Source organism: Neopsephotus bourkii, unplaced genomic scaffold (assembly GCF_033783945.1).
Source record: "Neopsephotus bourkii isolate Nb327-2 ecotype Australia unplaced genomic scaffold, CSIRO-AGI_Nbou_v1 NB_1154, whole genome shotgun sequence".
In the NCBI taxonomy this organism is placed as follows: Eukaryota; Metazoa; Chordata; class Aves; order Psittaciformes; family Psittacidae; genus Neopsephotus; species Neopsephotus bourkii.
Window position 1 is genome coordinate 3,032,369 of NW_026901640.1, and position 15,250 is coordinate 3,047,618.

Sequence of the window (15,250 nt, forward strand, 5' to 3'; positions counted from 1 at the left end):
TTTATCTTTTTTGTCTTTTTGTTTTTAATGGAACCCAGCCCTTAAGGCGACAAGTGACTACACAAGGCAAATAAATACACAGCAGAGCCTTAAAGCCAGTAAAACAAACTGGGAACTTTGCTATTAGCCTTCACCTTGTTGAAAATAAAACAAAAAACCATCCCAAAACGTTTCTTCCACCTTAATTTTCCCAATCCCACCAGTTTGTTCAACACTTTAAAGCTCAGGAACGCCCCAGCTCTTCCACAGTGAAGCCAAAGGCGATTCCAACTTTTGGCAAGCAGTTGGGAGACTCAACAGAATCAGAGATAGGAACGTTGAGGACTAGATGTGGGGCACATCTGTAAACATGTTATACATCTGAAAGTGACACACACCTGCAGAGGTGGTACAGGTTGTAGGTGAAATAGAAGTATTTGCGACTGGCCAACCATACATGGACTGGTACAATACATGATCACTATATAGTATTACACTACAGTATTATACTATATAGTAGTTTATACATTAAAATGGAGTAGGCAATTCATAATCAAACTTGTAAAATGAAGCGTGGCAGACAGCTAGCGATCTTACAGAAAGAAGTTCCATTGTCCCACTGTGAACCTAAGAGTCTCGTTCAGAAACAATCTTATTAAAACAAGAAACAATTAAAAACCATGATACACATTCCTAGTGAACAGAAAAACAAGTGGATATATCTAAGCACAAGGGGTGGGCACAAGTTTTGGGCTTATCTGCTTCCTTAATGCCCCATAGGGTCCAGACTGATGTACTGCTGACCTTGGTACCCAGATGTATGTGAGCCACTATTTGTCCACAAACACTCCACACTGGGTACATGTGGAGCTTGGCTAGGTCAAAAGCCCCAGGTTGGCTTTATTTATAGCTCTTTCTTGCACTGGACCCTGTGAACTTTCCACCTTTAAGAACCAAAAACCCAGAGAAACTGCCCAACCCCAAGCTGATTTGGATGCGCTACACAAGCTGCAATGGGACAGAGCGGGTTACACAGCTGGAGCTGCAGTCTGCTTTCTCTACCACTGCTATAGGAAGCTTTCCTTCCCTTGGGATTTATTGATTTACTCTTTATTTTTAAATTTTAATTATTATTTTCATTCCTAAGTCCTCCATTTTTTGTAATAAAATAGATTTTTATTAAGAGATCATCATGAGCAGAGCTCGGAAATACACAGACTGCATTAAAATATAAAAGAGCTTTTCCAACGGGCAGGTGTGGCCATTGGAGTCCCATGGACAAATTGAAAAGGATTCAAATTCTTTTTTTTTTTTCTTTTTCCTTTTTTTCTTTTTTTTTTTATTTTCTTTTTTTTTTTTAAGAGAAAAGAAATAATTCAAGAAAGGTGGAAGTTAGCAGAACTCAATTCCTCTTCAGTTTTCCAATGAAAATGGGAAAGAAATCCAGCACATTTAGTGTTAGGAGACAGACAGAGCAAATATGAAGCACCTACAGTTGAAAGCAGAAGGTTTTTGTTGTTTTTTTTTTGCTCCCAGCAATACAATGGCATTAACCTGTGGGAACAGTGGGTTTTTTGTTTTTCTCTGTATTAAATGCCTAAACAGATTGCTTATTTTTGCACGTTGTCTTTTAAAATGAAAAGAACTCCTCAGTTGCAATAGTCCACCGTGTAACCGGAGCCAGGTCAACTGTGTGACTTCACCATGCATCCTAGAACTGCAGTATTACCCCCAGAAGAATGATGCTTTAAGACAATATTCCCAGCATCGGATTGCTGCTTTACTCCTGGCAAAACATGCGGATTATAATTCTCTGGATTAAAAAAAACTGCAAACTTCAAGGTGTTTCTCCAGCATTCAATGGGAAACAAAACAGAAAAAAACACAACCAACTAGGGGAGGTGGAAGGGAAAGGGGAGATGAAGTATGGTGAATCATCCTGATTTCCCTGTGATTAGTGTGTCACTACAGTCACAGAACGAGAAACAGAAACCTTGTCAAGTGGAAATGCCTCTCCAGTGGGTTGCTGCGGCCCATTGCAGACAACAGCAGGAACTTTAGAACCGGGCTTGTAAATCGAGTCTGTGTTTGTTAAATCACTTGCATTCACTCTTTAACCAAAAAAACAAAACAAAAAAAAGGAAAAAAAAAGAAAAGGGGAAAAAAAAAAAAAAAAGAATCTATTCAGTACCGGAGATTAAATAATCACGTGTGTAGTCTCGTTGAAATAGATTTTCAGATTCCTTAAGAAGTCTAATTACTTTCAGTTGCCATTTTTAAATAACTATATATATATTTGTATATATTATCCTGTGATTCTAGTTACGGTTCCTCTGCTGCACTGAAGATTTAGAAGGAGCATAAAAGCCTTTTGTCCCCCACGAACAGCACAAATGCTGCAGAAAGGTTAGAACAGGCAGTCTCGTCTTGCTACCTTCATTGATCCGGGCGATCCATGGCTTCATCATAAGTGATTATCCTTTTGGGATCTGGAAAGAGAGCACAATCCTAAGTTTCCCATAAGCTACTTTCAGGACCTATGGCTGAAGATGTTCTAAAACTTATTCTTGGGTCTGACAGCCAACACCAGAAGTAGAAAGCTGTTGCACAGACACATAGGGAAGACTCGTTAAATCTTTGATTTGACACTGGTTTTACTGCTCTTTGAGGGACTCTGCTTCTCTCTGGACACCCCAAAATTATGGTAAACCTTATTGTTCTGACTTGTAGCAATCCAAAACACAGGTAAAGGTAAACCCACACTACAAACAGCAGGCACTGAAGAACTAAACTCAGGCATCTCCAGACACCAAGACCATCCACTCTCATCACCCATCCCAAGAGACAGAGGAGAACAGAGCAATTTAGCTTATTTATTCTTTCCAGTAATCCTTACCTTGCTTCTGCAAATTCCAAACCAATTCCATTTCTGTGGAGGCAAAATGAGAAGACCATTGTTATTATGCAAGTTGATGCTGCCATTGGAGACAACTCCAAATATACTTCAATTTTTCTGAGCATAGCACAACACTGAGGCTTTCAGACAAAGCCAATCCCATCCAGCCCAGCCCCAACTCAGCCCACAGGTCTGCATGAATTTGATGTGAATGATCCGGGAATAAAAGGCTATAACCTGGTCTTCAGGGTCAGATGGCCATACTGAGCATCAGGAATGTCATCTCCAATCTCCGCTCCTACACATCACAAACTCTGGGCTTTACTACTCTGACTCCAACTTGCAGCCTCAACAAGTAGCCTGGAGAGATGATTTCTGTGAGGTCAGAACTCATGAACAAAGCAGGTTTCTCATGGTGCACAGTGTGCGCCTGCCAAAGCACACCATGCAAAGACACTGCTGCCAACACATCACCTGAGAACAAGGTGCAACGCTCAGGACACCCAGCTCCCTGCCTGGCTGGCAGTTCTTTCCCTAATTTACCTCTATACACACCTGTGGGCTAAAGACAAATCAACCCTCCCCAGTTCTTGCTGAGAGCACGTGTTCTTGTTTAGCTAGGAAGTAACAGCAAAGTTAAATGTCCTTTTCATTCACTTTAAGAATCAGAAGGTTCTTCCCCCCACCCCTTGCAGTCCCATGACAAGTTGCATGGGCCATAGAGCAACCTGCTCTAGTGGAAGGTGTCCCTGCCCATAGCAGGGGGCTGGAACTCTATGAGCTTTAAGGTCTCTTCCAACACAAACCATCCTGTGATTCTATGATTCACTCTATGAAAATATGCCAAATGAAGTCACATCTTTACAGACCCATTCAAAATAATTACATTTAGACACTCTCAAGTTGGAATGTTGGGAGCTGGAATACTTATGAAGATACTAACAGGACCCTGCACCCAAGTTTAAGAGACATTATTATAGAAAAGGAGCATTTAGTAGGAACACAACCTGCAAAAACAATCTTTCAAGCTCTCCCTTTTGCCACAAAGGAGGATGACAGGACCTTGGCAGGGGTGGGAACAGGGAACAGCAATGGATTATTGAGCTACATGGTATGTGCAGTGAAACACAACCCAAGGCAGTAAGTAAACTAACCAGCAATGGAAAGGAAGAAGAAAAACCCTGTAGAAGTCACAGCCTCAGCACGATGTGCACCGAGTGCCACCTCCATCAATCACTTCCATGTTTGAATCTCTTCTCCAAGGCTTCATCTGTTCTTTGTCCCCTGCTATCTCAAGCTCCCTGGGGCAGGAAATTGCATGCAAATGAATACTGCCAGCCCCCTCTGCACAATTAAGCCTTTTGTAAGGAAGCCCCTGACAAAATTTTCCAAGGTCTGTTTTTTATGTGTCAGGGTAACAGCAGCCAGACTGCGCTCCCATCAGGGGAACCCCAAGTGTTCTGGGAGTAGCAACAAGCCTCTACCACCCCCAGGGACGGATGTAAGCAACCTAGCAAGGGACTCCCTCATTCACCAGATGCAGATTCCCCAGAAGTAAAATGAACCAGCTACTAAAATTACCTCCAGCAGAGCTCGTTTTCCATGCAGGGATGTTAGATGCATCATTTCCTAACAACTAAAGGACATCACCTATTTTAAGAGCTTTCCCCAAAGGCAGGGCTCAGAAAACCACTCTCAAGTTGTTGGCTCCTCCGCATTAGAGCAATGTTTGAGCATCAAATACAAGGCAGAGGCTGAAGCACAGCTCCTTGCTGTACCTCCAGGCAAAAGACCATGCTTTCTTTTGCACTTCTCTTTGGCCTTAACTTCATGGGACACCAGAAGAATGTGAACTGCTTGTATTAAGATGTGCCTGACAATCAGACAGTGAGGTACTATCAGCAACACACAAAAAAACCCCTTCAGTTGTCAAAATTCTGTTTTAAAGAAAACCCTAACAAATCAACACCCAAACTCCACAACCCTTTCAGGCTTCAATCTTCCTTCTTCAGAAAGAGAGGTAGGAGAGAAGGTTTTGTGAACTGTCCTGTAAAGCACACACACACACACATTGTCTGGCAGGTACTCACCCTGACAAAGCTACAAACCCAAAGCCCATCAGAAAACTGGGTGTGATATTGACTACTACTGAGTATTGTCAAGTGCAAGAGCAAGGTCCTCCTCTCTACCTGGCCAGAAGCACATGGATACAGGAGAGCAGCACAGGTTCAGCACATTCACCAGCTGAAACACCTTCACAGAGGATAAAACCATCAAGTTTTTGGCAAACTGCAACACAGAACCAGGAGAAAAAGACTCTCCTTCAAGCTTAAGATGAAATTTTGTGATTCTGAGTGTTTTACTTGGCAATACATTCGAGTGGGTTTTCTTCCTGGTTGTGGACTGATCACAGGCTGTGTCACCTGTGACTGTCGCATGGTGCTGTCACAAGTGCCAGCACCACTACAGCAGTGGCTGGACAGACCTCAGTTACTACAACTGCTGCTTTCCAAAGCACAACTTGGTCAAGACCTGGCCAACAGAGGCCATCATTCCCAAAGCAGGACACGTGGCCAGGGAAATTGCATGCTTCCTTCCCAGCAGGCTCCAACCCAGCTGGAGAAAATGCCATCAACAAGGCCTTGCACAACCTAGCATCAAAGCCAGCCCTGCTCCAACCAGGGGCAGAACCAGGTTACCTCCTGTGCCCCTTCCAACCTCATGTTTTCCAGGATGGTTTAACTGCTGGCCAACCTCCCCACAGCCCTCTGGGATCATGGCTTGCAGGAGCTGCCTGCAGCAGACAGCCCCAGCCATATCCACCTAAGGAGCTCCAAGGAGAGGAACCACTTTTTCTGGGAACAAAGGGCTGGTGGAGAAAGGCTTTGATGTGAGGAACAAACTAAAGGTGCATTGTGTTGAGATGCCTCATAGGTCAATAAACTTTACAGCTGGACTGGTACATAACCTTGGAGAGGAAAGAAAGAAGTCTCTCTACAATAACTTGTTAAGACAGGCACTTTTACACACATTTACCTTGCTAGAGAGGCTGCCCTTGCAAACACAAGTGTCTGCACAGTACCATGTTCTTTGTTCTTATAAATCTAACATATAAACTGACAGTAGTCTCTAAACTGAAGTGCTAGAAAACTAGTAATAAAGAGAGATCATCCTCATCACGTTTTTCTATCTAGGTGACACAATCAGTAAGTTATGAGATTGCCCCTGAAACAAAGCAAAGACTGAAAGTTCAATGTTGTGGAGACTCATTGCTGTACTGAATACACTGCAACTCACCCTGACAACTGGAAACAGCAGAAACTTGAAGGAGAACTGAATCAGTCTTTGCCTCACAGCTCAGGCCTAACAAGCAATAGACTGAGCTCTAACCCCTTCCCATCAAGGGGGATGGGAAGCCAAGGCACTTTCTTCCCCTCCTCCCCTGATGTAAAGGATGGGAATTGCTGAACTCACAGCTCTGCTATTTCTTCTGACCCAGTTCACCATTGCAGTGCACGCCACTCCTGGCTGGCCCACGCTGCCTTGCTCCATTTTCCATGCTGCTCTTCTGCTCCTTCACGCGAGCAGAGATGGAACAAAGCAGCAGCATAGGCAGAAACATGGGGGCAAGACAGAAGAGGAACACGCTGCAGTTTCCTCTCCTCCCTCTATGTGGTCTTTGCTACTGTGCAGCTGAACTGCAGATCTTAACTGCTTTTTAGGTAAGGAAAAGCAAACTACTGAGCTTACATTTACACAGTGTGCCACATAGAGCTTGGTGTTAGCGACAGCGTGGCCTGGAAGACTGCAAATGCCCAAATATGATGAAATCCTGCAAAGTGTTGGTAATTACTCTGATATGAAGTGGTTCATCCAGCTGTCTGTAAGAGGACTAAAGCAGTAAGATACTGATTTCAATAGAAGTAAAGCTGCCGAGACACAACCAGTAGGCCCACCAATGCTCAACTAGATCAGATCTACCTTGCTAATCAGGTATGTCACCCGAGTGCTTCAAGGCACCAGCACAAACACTGAGTGGCACGTGCTGTCAGTGAAGGCAGCCACACTGAAGGATCGTGTTTTACAGTCAAGCAGATCCAATGAGGAGGGTAGTCCTGCCCTTTAAAAAGGAAGAAAACCAAGGCACGAAGCAGGGCCACAGAAGAAAGCATGAAAAGCACCCAAGAGAAGAACAGGAGGGTGAATCTCCACCTGGATCTCCCCTCTGTCAGTTTGAATCTATTCCCCCTTGTCCTATCCCTACATGCCCTTGTAAAAAGCGCCTCTCCAGATTCCTTGTTGGGCTCCTTTAGGTATTGGAAGGAAGCTGTGAAGCAATTACGATCTATCATGCCCCTTGCAATCACTGGGCAACCACACACAGGAAAACCTGCTTTGCTGGAACAAAGCTACCACGTAAGTGAGAGGCTTTCCCATGCCTTATGTGCAGCCCAAGGTGAAGATCCACACAACCTGATGACAGCTACAGACACAAACAGCACAGAAGGGTGGGCAAGCTTGTGACATACAAGCTGAGACACTGCAACCACACACACTAGAGCCCATTCCTCACTGCAACACGCAGAGCTTCATCCTTGCCATTGAACTACTGCACACAAGGACCCCACCAGTGCTCCATGCTCACCCCATCCTTGCCCTGCAATCGTTTCTCTTTGTGTCCATAACCCCGGAGGCAGGGCAGGTCTGAAGATCAAACTATGGAGACTTTGCTCAAAAGCAAACAGATCGATCTGAAGAGGGAGAAGTTCACCCTCCTCTCGAAATGAAAACCAAACAATCTGAGGATCCAACTGCCCGGGACACTCCAACACTGGCCCGGGCAAAGCCACAGGGAGGAGAAGGCAGCTTGTGAAAAATGAACAAGTGAAATCGTTCCTTTCCTATTGCAGAGGAACTGGCTGGCCAGGAGCAGGACCTCAGGAAAACAGCCCAAGATAAACGGGGGGAATGGTGTGGGAATTAACCATTGCACTGCTACCCTGTGAACACACCACCAGCAGCGTTCTCTGGATGCTTTGCAGGACTCTGGCTGCAGGGTCACCACGATGAAGAGGGGACAGCTACCTCCATCTGCATGGGGCAGAAGGCAGCACTATTCCTCCCCCTACCCCTTAATCCAACTCACCCCAACAGACCTGAACACACCAGGAAACACCCCCACATCACCACAGAAGAGATACTAAGACCTACACGTGGACTACTATCTCCTGCTTTGTAAACCAGTATCTGAAGATTAAGTAGAAGAAAGACAAGCCTAAACTGTCTGGAGCACCCCTATCAGTGTGTTAATGACAGCATTGATTAGAAACATTCATCATCTTTTACCCATAGGTAACACCTTGAAGCTGGCACCTGCACAGCAATGAATGGGCAGAAGAGGGGTGGGGTTGTTCCCCCAGGGCATCGCTCCGGATGCACAGAGCAAGAGCATTCACATGCACAAGGATGGAAAGAGAAGAAAGAGAGTATTTTAAAGAGTGCTTTAGGTGTCCATTCTTGCCACTGAATGTAATTAACACCAGCGTTTACAAGAACTAAACACAGTCAGACTTTGAAGTTAACACCTCCTTAAGAGAGGACATGGGAAGGGAGTGTTCTTTATTTTCCTGTTGTTACCATTGTTTTACTGGGGTCTGTCTTTCACACTGCTAGTGAGAAAGGGAGAGCTGATGAGCCTCTGCAGCTGGACAGAGTGGCTTTCCTACAAGAAACCTAACAAAAGGCTGACAAAACCCAAGAGAAACGAACTTAAACGTTGGGAAAATCTGCAAACTCAAGAAAAGGCTTGCTTAGGACTATGCTGTGCTTCCCAGTACCCCTGTTTTCTGATGGCAAACTGGGATTTAGGCTGCAGGCACTCACAAGAAATGAGAACAGAAAGCTTGCTTTAATACTGGAACAGACTGAGCACAGGGTAGAGGACCCAGATAAAAATCGATTGATGAATGCTGCTCTCAAGAACGCTAGAGCTTAAAACGTTAACACCGTGAGTGAAACGACCCGGAAAAAACACATTTGGAGTTATTATTTTTAAGTGACTGGGCCTGCTGTTACTAAAGGAAGGCATCTGAGTGTCCGTCTGCTACACAAAGGGTTTGCAAACAGGTAATTTAAGAACTTAGCAGTAGGTCAAAACACAGCAAATCTGCCAATGCCAAGCAAATAGGAACCCCTCTGCAGAGAGAAGCAAGACGTTACCCACATACTATATGGAACAGTGAACAAGAAATGGGTGATCACCTTGTTCCCTTCAGGATAAGGGGATGGATGCAGGGAGCGGGAAGTAGGAACTGCCCCTGTGTTGTCAAGACTGTGCCAAAGGGAACTCACAACCAGGCTCCTGTTAACACGGAGCCAAAACCAAAAGCCAAGAACTGCCACAAGACCTCACTGCTGCTGGGGCTGAGGCTGAAACCGAACGCAAGGCAGCCCCAGGCATCCTTCTCTTCATTCCCAGTTTAAGGCATCTCTATCATGTTTGAGTCATTTCAGGCTCCAAAAAAAAACCAAAACCAACCAAAAACCAAAAAAACCCAGGGAAATTAAAAAAAGAAAGAGCTGGACTACAAAGGACTTCATGAAAGCAATAAAATCATCGGCAAGATTTGGCTTACAAAGACAATGAGAGAATTCAATCTGCACCTTCCAGAAGAGCTGATAAGCAAAGATTTGTCTTGCTGTTGCTCCAATCAGAAGGGCAGGAGAAAAGAGGGATGGGGAGGGGTTTGCTCAGGAAATTAAATCAAATCACACCACGAAAAGCTGTAGCAATAATCTGTCTTCCTTCAAAGCTGTGATTTCATGGCCTGATCTGCCCAGGGGAGAAGCTGCAACACTTTGGTGGTAGAGGTGTGAGTACAGACTATGAAGCCTTTCCAGTGACAGAAAATCACCTGGTAAAGCTGGGACAGAACTGGCAAACCTACACATTTAACTCCTTCCAATGCTGGAAGCTCGAGGAGAACCTGCTTCTTCCATGGGAATTCAAACATAAACCACACTTGCTGTATCACGACTTACCCTTGTCCACAGAACAGGGAGACAAGTACCTCTGAACGTTAACTAAACAACTGTTTGAATAACTTGCCCAAGCCACTACTGCTGTTAGAGATGCGCAAGCAAAAAGCTCATTTTTAAAGCAATCAACTGCTGTAAAGGATAGATCACGTTAGAATATTGCATTTAAAATAGTAACATAAAAAAAAGGAGAGAAAATGCCCTTAGGCAGCAAGTGAAGCCATTACCTTTAGTGTGATACATAATAGCAGCCCTCAGGTCAAAAGAACCCCAGCTATCTTTCCTTTCTAGGCCTCTCTGGTACCTCTGTTCTTTGGCGGAGGCTAGCAAATTGTTCGTGGGAGAGGCCAGAGGATTCTCTACTTCATAGTCTTTTGAAAGAAACACTAAAGCACCTTGGCTACCGGTGTCTGCCTTTTGTAGGTCACCTGTGTGATGCGACTCCAAAGCTAAGACACCACCCTCAACAGCAGTCCCAGGCTTAAGAATAGCACTAAGAATTTGAGGGCTAGTCCGTTTATCCAGCTCATAAGCCTTAGGAAACACAGGTTGTTCAGTTCCTGAGGGAATGATTTCAGCACACTGTGAAACCAAAGTGGCAGGATATTCCCCTTGAAATGTCACTTCCATTAACTGATTATCCGCAGATTTCCCCACACCAGTTTCGGGTCCAGCGCTGGGCTCGTTGATGAAAGACAAACCCCACTGATTCTGGAAGATATCTCCCAGGTTCTGCTGATTGGTCTGCGATGGGAAACTGACTTGGGTTGTACCCAGAAGCACAGTTTGCATATTTGAAGGGTAGATAAAAAGGCTAGATTTCTTTTGTTCGAGAGCTGCTGAAGGTGTACTCATGTCCTGGGGTCCTGACTCGGAGGAGGTGGATGGTACAGTACTAGCAGCAGATGAGAGCAGTGGCTGGGTCCCTGGGGAATACACACTTCCATCTGTCCCTGCCAGGATGGGCCCATTGGAGAAACTAGCAGAAGTAACAGATTTCATAGCAGACATGGGGACTTGGGACAGTCGACTTGATGTTTGGGCCTGAGTTTCCCCGGCAGATGATGAAGATGACGAAGATGACGGGGATGGGGTTTGAGCTGCTTTGTTGAGGTTCTCTTTAACTTTACTTGCATAACTTATTTTGGGTACGATTTTAGCACTGCTATTGTCCACTGGAAAAACTGGGGGTGGTTTAAATAAGGTCCATGAGTCCTCTTTAGACGTAGCTGATGACGCGTGCTTCCCTTTGGGCCGGTCATCAAACTTCTTGCTGCTAATCCCAGGTTTGGCATCCGAGTTTTTTCGCTGTACATCCCCAAGCCCAGGCTTTCCCCGTCCTGCTCCACCAGCTCCAGCCTCATATTTCCAGACTGGCTTAGTATTTTCAATTCGGTTCCCCTTTTGTTCACTATAATCAGGCTTGAAACTCTCAAGTTCCTGTTTTAAGGTTGGTGCACTGACCTCCTGTTGCATTATTTTGTCCTGAACTAGATTCAGGTTCTCACAACCCTTGGCACTGTTGCGCCTGCCTTTCCGCTTCTTAGGCGTAGTATATCCACTCTCGGAGCCACTTCCATCGTTATCGGCCCCTTTCCCTATGTAGCCATTGGTGATATAGCTGGAGTTATTGGTGACCACACCGTTTGGAACAGACATTCCCTCTGGCTTGTCTGAGGATTGGCTTTCTCTAAGTTTGTTCTCGTAGGACTTCTCATTCTTTTTGTCCATGCTATTTTTCTGAATGAAGTTTTTGGGTTTGATTCCAGCTTTCCCCAAAGCACTGGCCTTCACAGTCTGCTTTGGGGGCACGTTAGTGTCTACGAGCTGCTGGCTGCCATTGGGTACCCTGGATCCTGGGGTGGTGGTTTCATCAGAGCACAGGCCCTTTAATGACACTTCTCTTTCTCCTGCATTACCATTTAGCTCTCCATAGCCTAGAAGGAAGCCAAAAACAACAAAAGGCAAGAATTAGAATGTGAAACGTTAAACTTCTGATGGCAGAAAGCTGTAATCAGCCCCAAACATATCCAGTTGCCTCAAGCAGACATTTTAAAATAGGAAAAGCCTCCCATGTACAAAAGCAAACGCTTATTTGCTGGAAACCACAGCACAAAGGGTTAAGCAGTAAGTATCAGCAGCCACTGACTCACACATACAACAGGGTGACCTATAGATGACAAAATACAGCAAAGGAATATTCAGGTACTAGATAAGGAAAACGGACTGAAGGCCACTGGCAAGCTAGAGAGCTATTTCATCAGCTACTGACTGTTTCCAGGTCATGCAGAGGAAAAAAAGTAATTCCCAGGATGCTCCAAGACAGAAGGATCTGCTGCCTTTGCTATGGGATTTGTTAAGGTGCAGAATCCATACAGTGAACTAGAGCCAACTCCTATCATCTCCGTCAGCTCCCAGGCCTGCAACACCAGCAGCCCTCCTTCCCACCCTCCTCTCCCAGTAAAGGGGGAAAAGAATCCCTAAGAAAACCTAAAAAAGCAGCTTTCCAAGAGGACATGTGCAAGTCCAGTTGGAAGGAGGAGGGAAGAAAGGGTGCCAGCATCCCCTCACTTCAAGACAGCAACCAACACCTCCCTACATGTGCTCTTTAACATCGAGAAGGTGATAAAAGCAGGAAGAACCACATCCCTACAATCAGCCTTCATCACTACCAGCAATTGGTCTCCTGCCCACCAAGAAACTTGTCCTTGGGAGACCTGCTCCTAGCTTGAGAGCCAAGGAATAAAGCACTTACTGAGGGATCCAACTCAACAAACCATGAGATGATGCTGTACACTCAGCTTTCCTCCCTCCTTCCGCAGTTCATTTCTAGGCCTTATGGTTCTGCAGTGAATCTGGAGTGTGCAATTCAAGGAGCTGGAAGCTCAGAACAGCCCAGAACCACCTCAACTTCCTCCTTGTTTCGTTTTCTTTGCCAAACCTCTGGCCAGCGACCTTTCACTTTCACAGACTTTGGCTGCACTGGCCCAAGAGAAGCCTTGAAACCCCACCAAGAGATGGGAAGAGGACTCTGTACCCAGCTCAACAAACACACTCCAGCTGCGCATGGAGCAGAGGGACCCGCTCCTCCAGGAAGAGCGATATCCTTGCTCCTCCTCTGACTCATCCATCCTCCTTCCCGAGGGTGGAAAGCCTGACATCTGCAACAACTGACCCACCTAAGGCTTCATCTGCAGCCACGGTGGCACCAAGTCAGTCCCCCAAGAATGAGAGCAGGCAGAATTCCAGCTTGAAAAAGAATGTTTTTGTTGTTGCCAATGTTGCTGAAATTAACTGCTATACCAGAAATCATTGTTATCCTCACATCCTGGAGCCTCAGATGTCTGGCAGATGTAACTGCTCAAGTGCTGGGTAAGTCGGGAACAGAAGAATCCTTGTAGGAATCTTCACAGAATTGAGTTTGCTGAGAGGGATCAAAAAGGATTTTACTACACGCAAGTATCTGCAACCACCACAACTTCCACCCTAACTTTCCAATGGGCTGTTAAGAACATTAACCATGAATACTTCATCCTGGAGAGCGCTGATGGGATGGGATTAAGTCAAGGACTAAAAAAAATCAAGTATTTGAGAGGAAGCCTTTCTCAAGAGCAACGTGTTACAGCTGACCTTGCATGACTCAAGACTTCTGACACCACTTGCTAATGCAACAAAACAATAAGAATGGTCATAAGACCCCTGCAGACGAGGAGCGAAAGAATGAAATGAAGAACAAAATCCATCTCAGTAAGTCAGTGTGTCAGCAGTTTCGAGTTCCAATCCTCAAGTATTCACAACTCAGCTGCCTGAGTTTTCTCCCAACCAACGATTGCCAGAGCTGGCTCTGGCCTAGGCACAGAGGAGCAAGAGGAGGATCTGGGAGCCCCACGGCTGGTTTCATAGCTGGAAAGGGAGGGCTGGGAGAGCACCCCGGGCACACTGCAAACAGCGAAATGACTCCTCAACTTATTTTTGCTCGGCAACTTATTTTAGCGCTGGCCGGGGCCGGTCCCTCCCTACCCCCGCTCCCGAGGCTGCGTGCGTGGCTCCCGATGCCGGCCAGGGCCCTTCCCTCGTTATGTAAATGGAAACCTCACGGAACACCACAGAATTCAGGTATTTGTACGGCATTTTAGGTGCTGCCGCAGTCACACACTTGCTCTGAACCCCCCCCCCCCCCGGCCCCTCTAAATGGGATTATTTCTCAGGACGCCGCAGCCGGGCAGCGCCCCAGGGTGAGGAGGGGGCTCGGGAGCAGCTTCCCCCCTCTCCCCAGCTCCGCGGTGCCATTCCCTGCCTCCGCGCAGCCTCTCTCCCGGCTCGGCCCGAACCCCGCGGAGGAAGCGGCCCAGAGACCCCCCCGGTGCAGGCCCCTCCGCCTCCCCCGAGTCACTGTGATCGGTTCTCCCCGGGGCCTCCTCGCCCCCCGCCGCCCCCCGGCCCGGCCCGGCCATGGGCAGCGCTCCCGGTGCGGCGCGGCCCGGCCCCACGTGCCCGGCGGGCCCCGCGGCTCCCGCAGCCGCGCCGGCCCCAACATGGCGGACAGGAAGCTGCCCCAGCGCGGCGGAGAAGCTTCCAGCCGGGCCGGGGGAGGAGGCGGCGGAGGAGGAGGAGGAGGAAGGCCCCACCACCGCCGCCCCACGAAGGTCACAGGCCCCGTCCCGCCGCCCTGCCCCGGACCTGTTCTCCGCTTGGCCGCCTCTTGGTGCTGCGGGCCGCCGTGCTTGTGCTCGTGTCGGAGCGGCGGTTTGGGCTGGGCTCGGCCGTCGGGCGGCGGCAGGTAGGCGCTCTGCGGGTGGTGGTGGTGGTGGCCGCAGTAGTAGTAATGGTGGTGATGATGGTGGTGGGGCTGCTCCTCCATGGGGGGCGGCTGGCGGGGCCGGGCCAGGCCGGGCTGGGCGCTCGCTGCTGGGCCGTGCGGCTCCGGCGCTGGGACGCGGCGGACTGGCAGCGCCCGCCCTGCAATCAGCGAGCCGCGCCGCCGCGCCCGCCCCTCGCCCCGCCCCACCCCGGCCCGGCCGCCGGAGAGGAGAGGAAAGGAAAGGCAAGGCGGGGAGAGGATATGGGAGCCGGCCCGGCCACCGCGGCACAGCCCCGCCGGCCAACCCCTGCCCAGGTGAGGCCAAGGGCCGGGTGCGCTTCACCCCTCTGCCCCGTGCAAGCACGGCCGCGCCGTAGCACAGGCACCTTCCGCTGCCTTCCCCGCTGAGTCAGGCCTCGGAGCCTGGCGAGCGGCTCCCCCGCGGAACCGGGGCGGTGCACGCACAGCCTGGCTCCGCAGCCTCGCCCCCCGCGGGAGAGGGCGGCTCGGGGTGCAGCAGAGCCCGTAAAGGAGCG

At 48.0% G+C, this 15,250-nt stretch overlaps 1 protein-coding gene across 3 annotated transcripts in view; it reads right to left on the reverse strand.

Moving 5' to 3' along the window:
- NUFIP2 (nuclear FMR1 interacting protein 2) overlaps positions 1–15,250 on the reverse strand; it is a 34,808-nt gene continuing 19,558 nt past the window's right edge. For 2 of the 3 annotated variants that reach the window (XM_061363509.1, XM_061363510.1), the window contains 3 exons: positions 10,141–11,850; positions 2,876–2,908; positions 1–2,468 (listed from right to left, as the gene is read on the reverse strand). In XM_061363509.1, the coding sequence (XP_061219493.1) occupies positions 2,416–2,468; positions 2,876–2,908; positions 10,141–11,644 (1,590 nt within the window). In that variant the 5' untranslated portion in view covers positions 11,645–11,850 and the 3' untranslated portion in view covers positions 1–2,415. Of the gene's footprint in view, positions 2,469–2,875; positions 2,909–10,140; positions 11,851–14,593; positions 14,876–15,250 lie in introns of those variants that run through there. The other variant, XM_061363508.1, reaches the window with a different exon arrangement.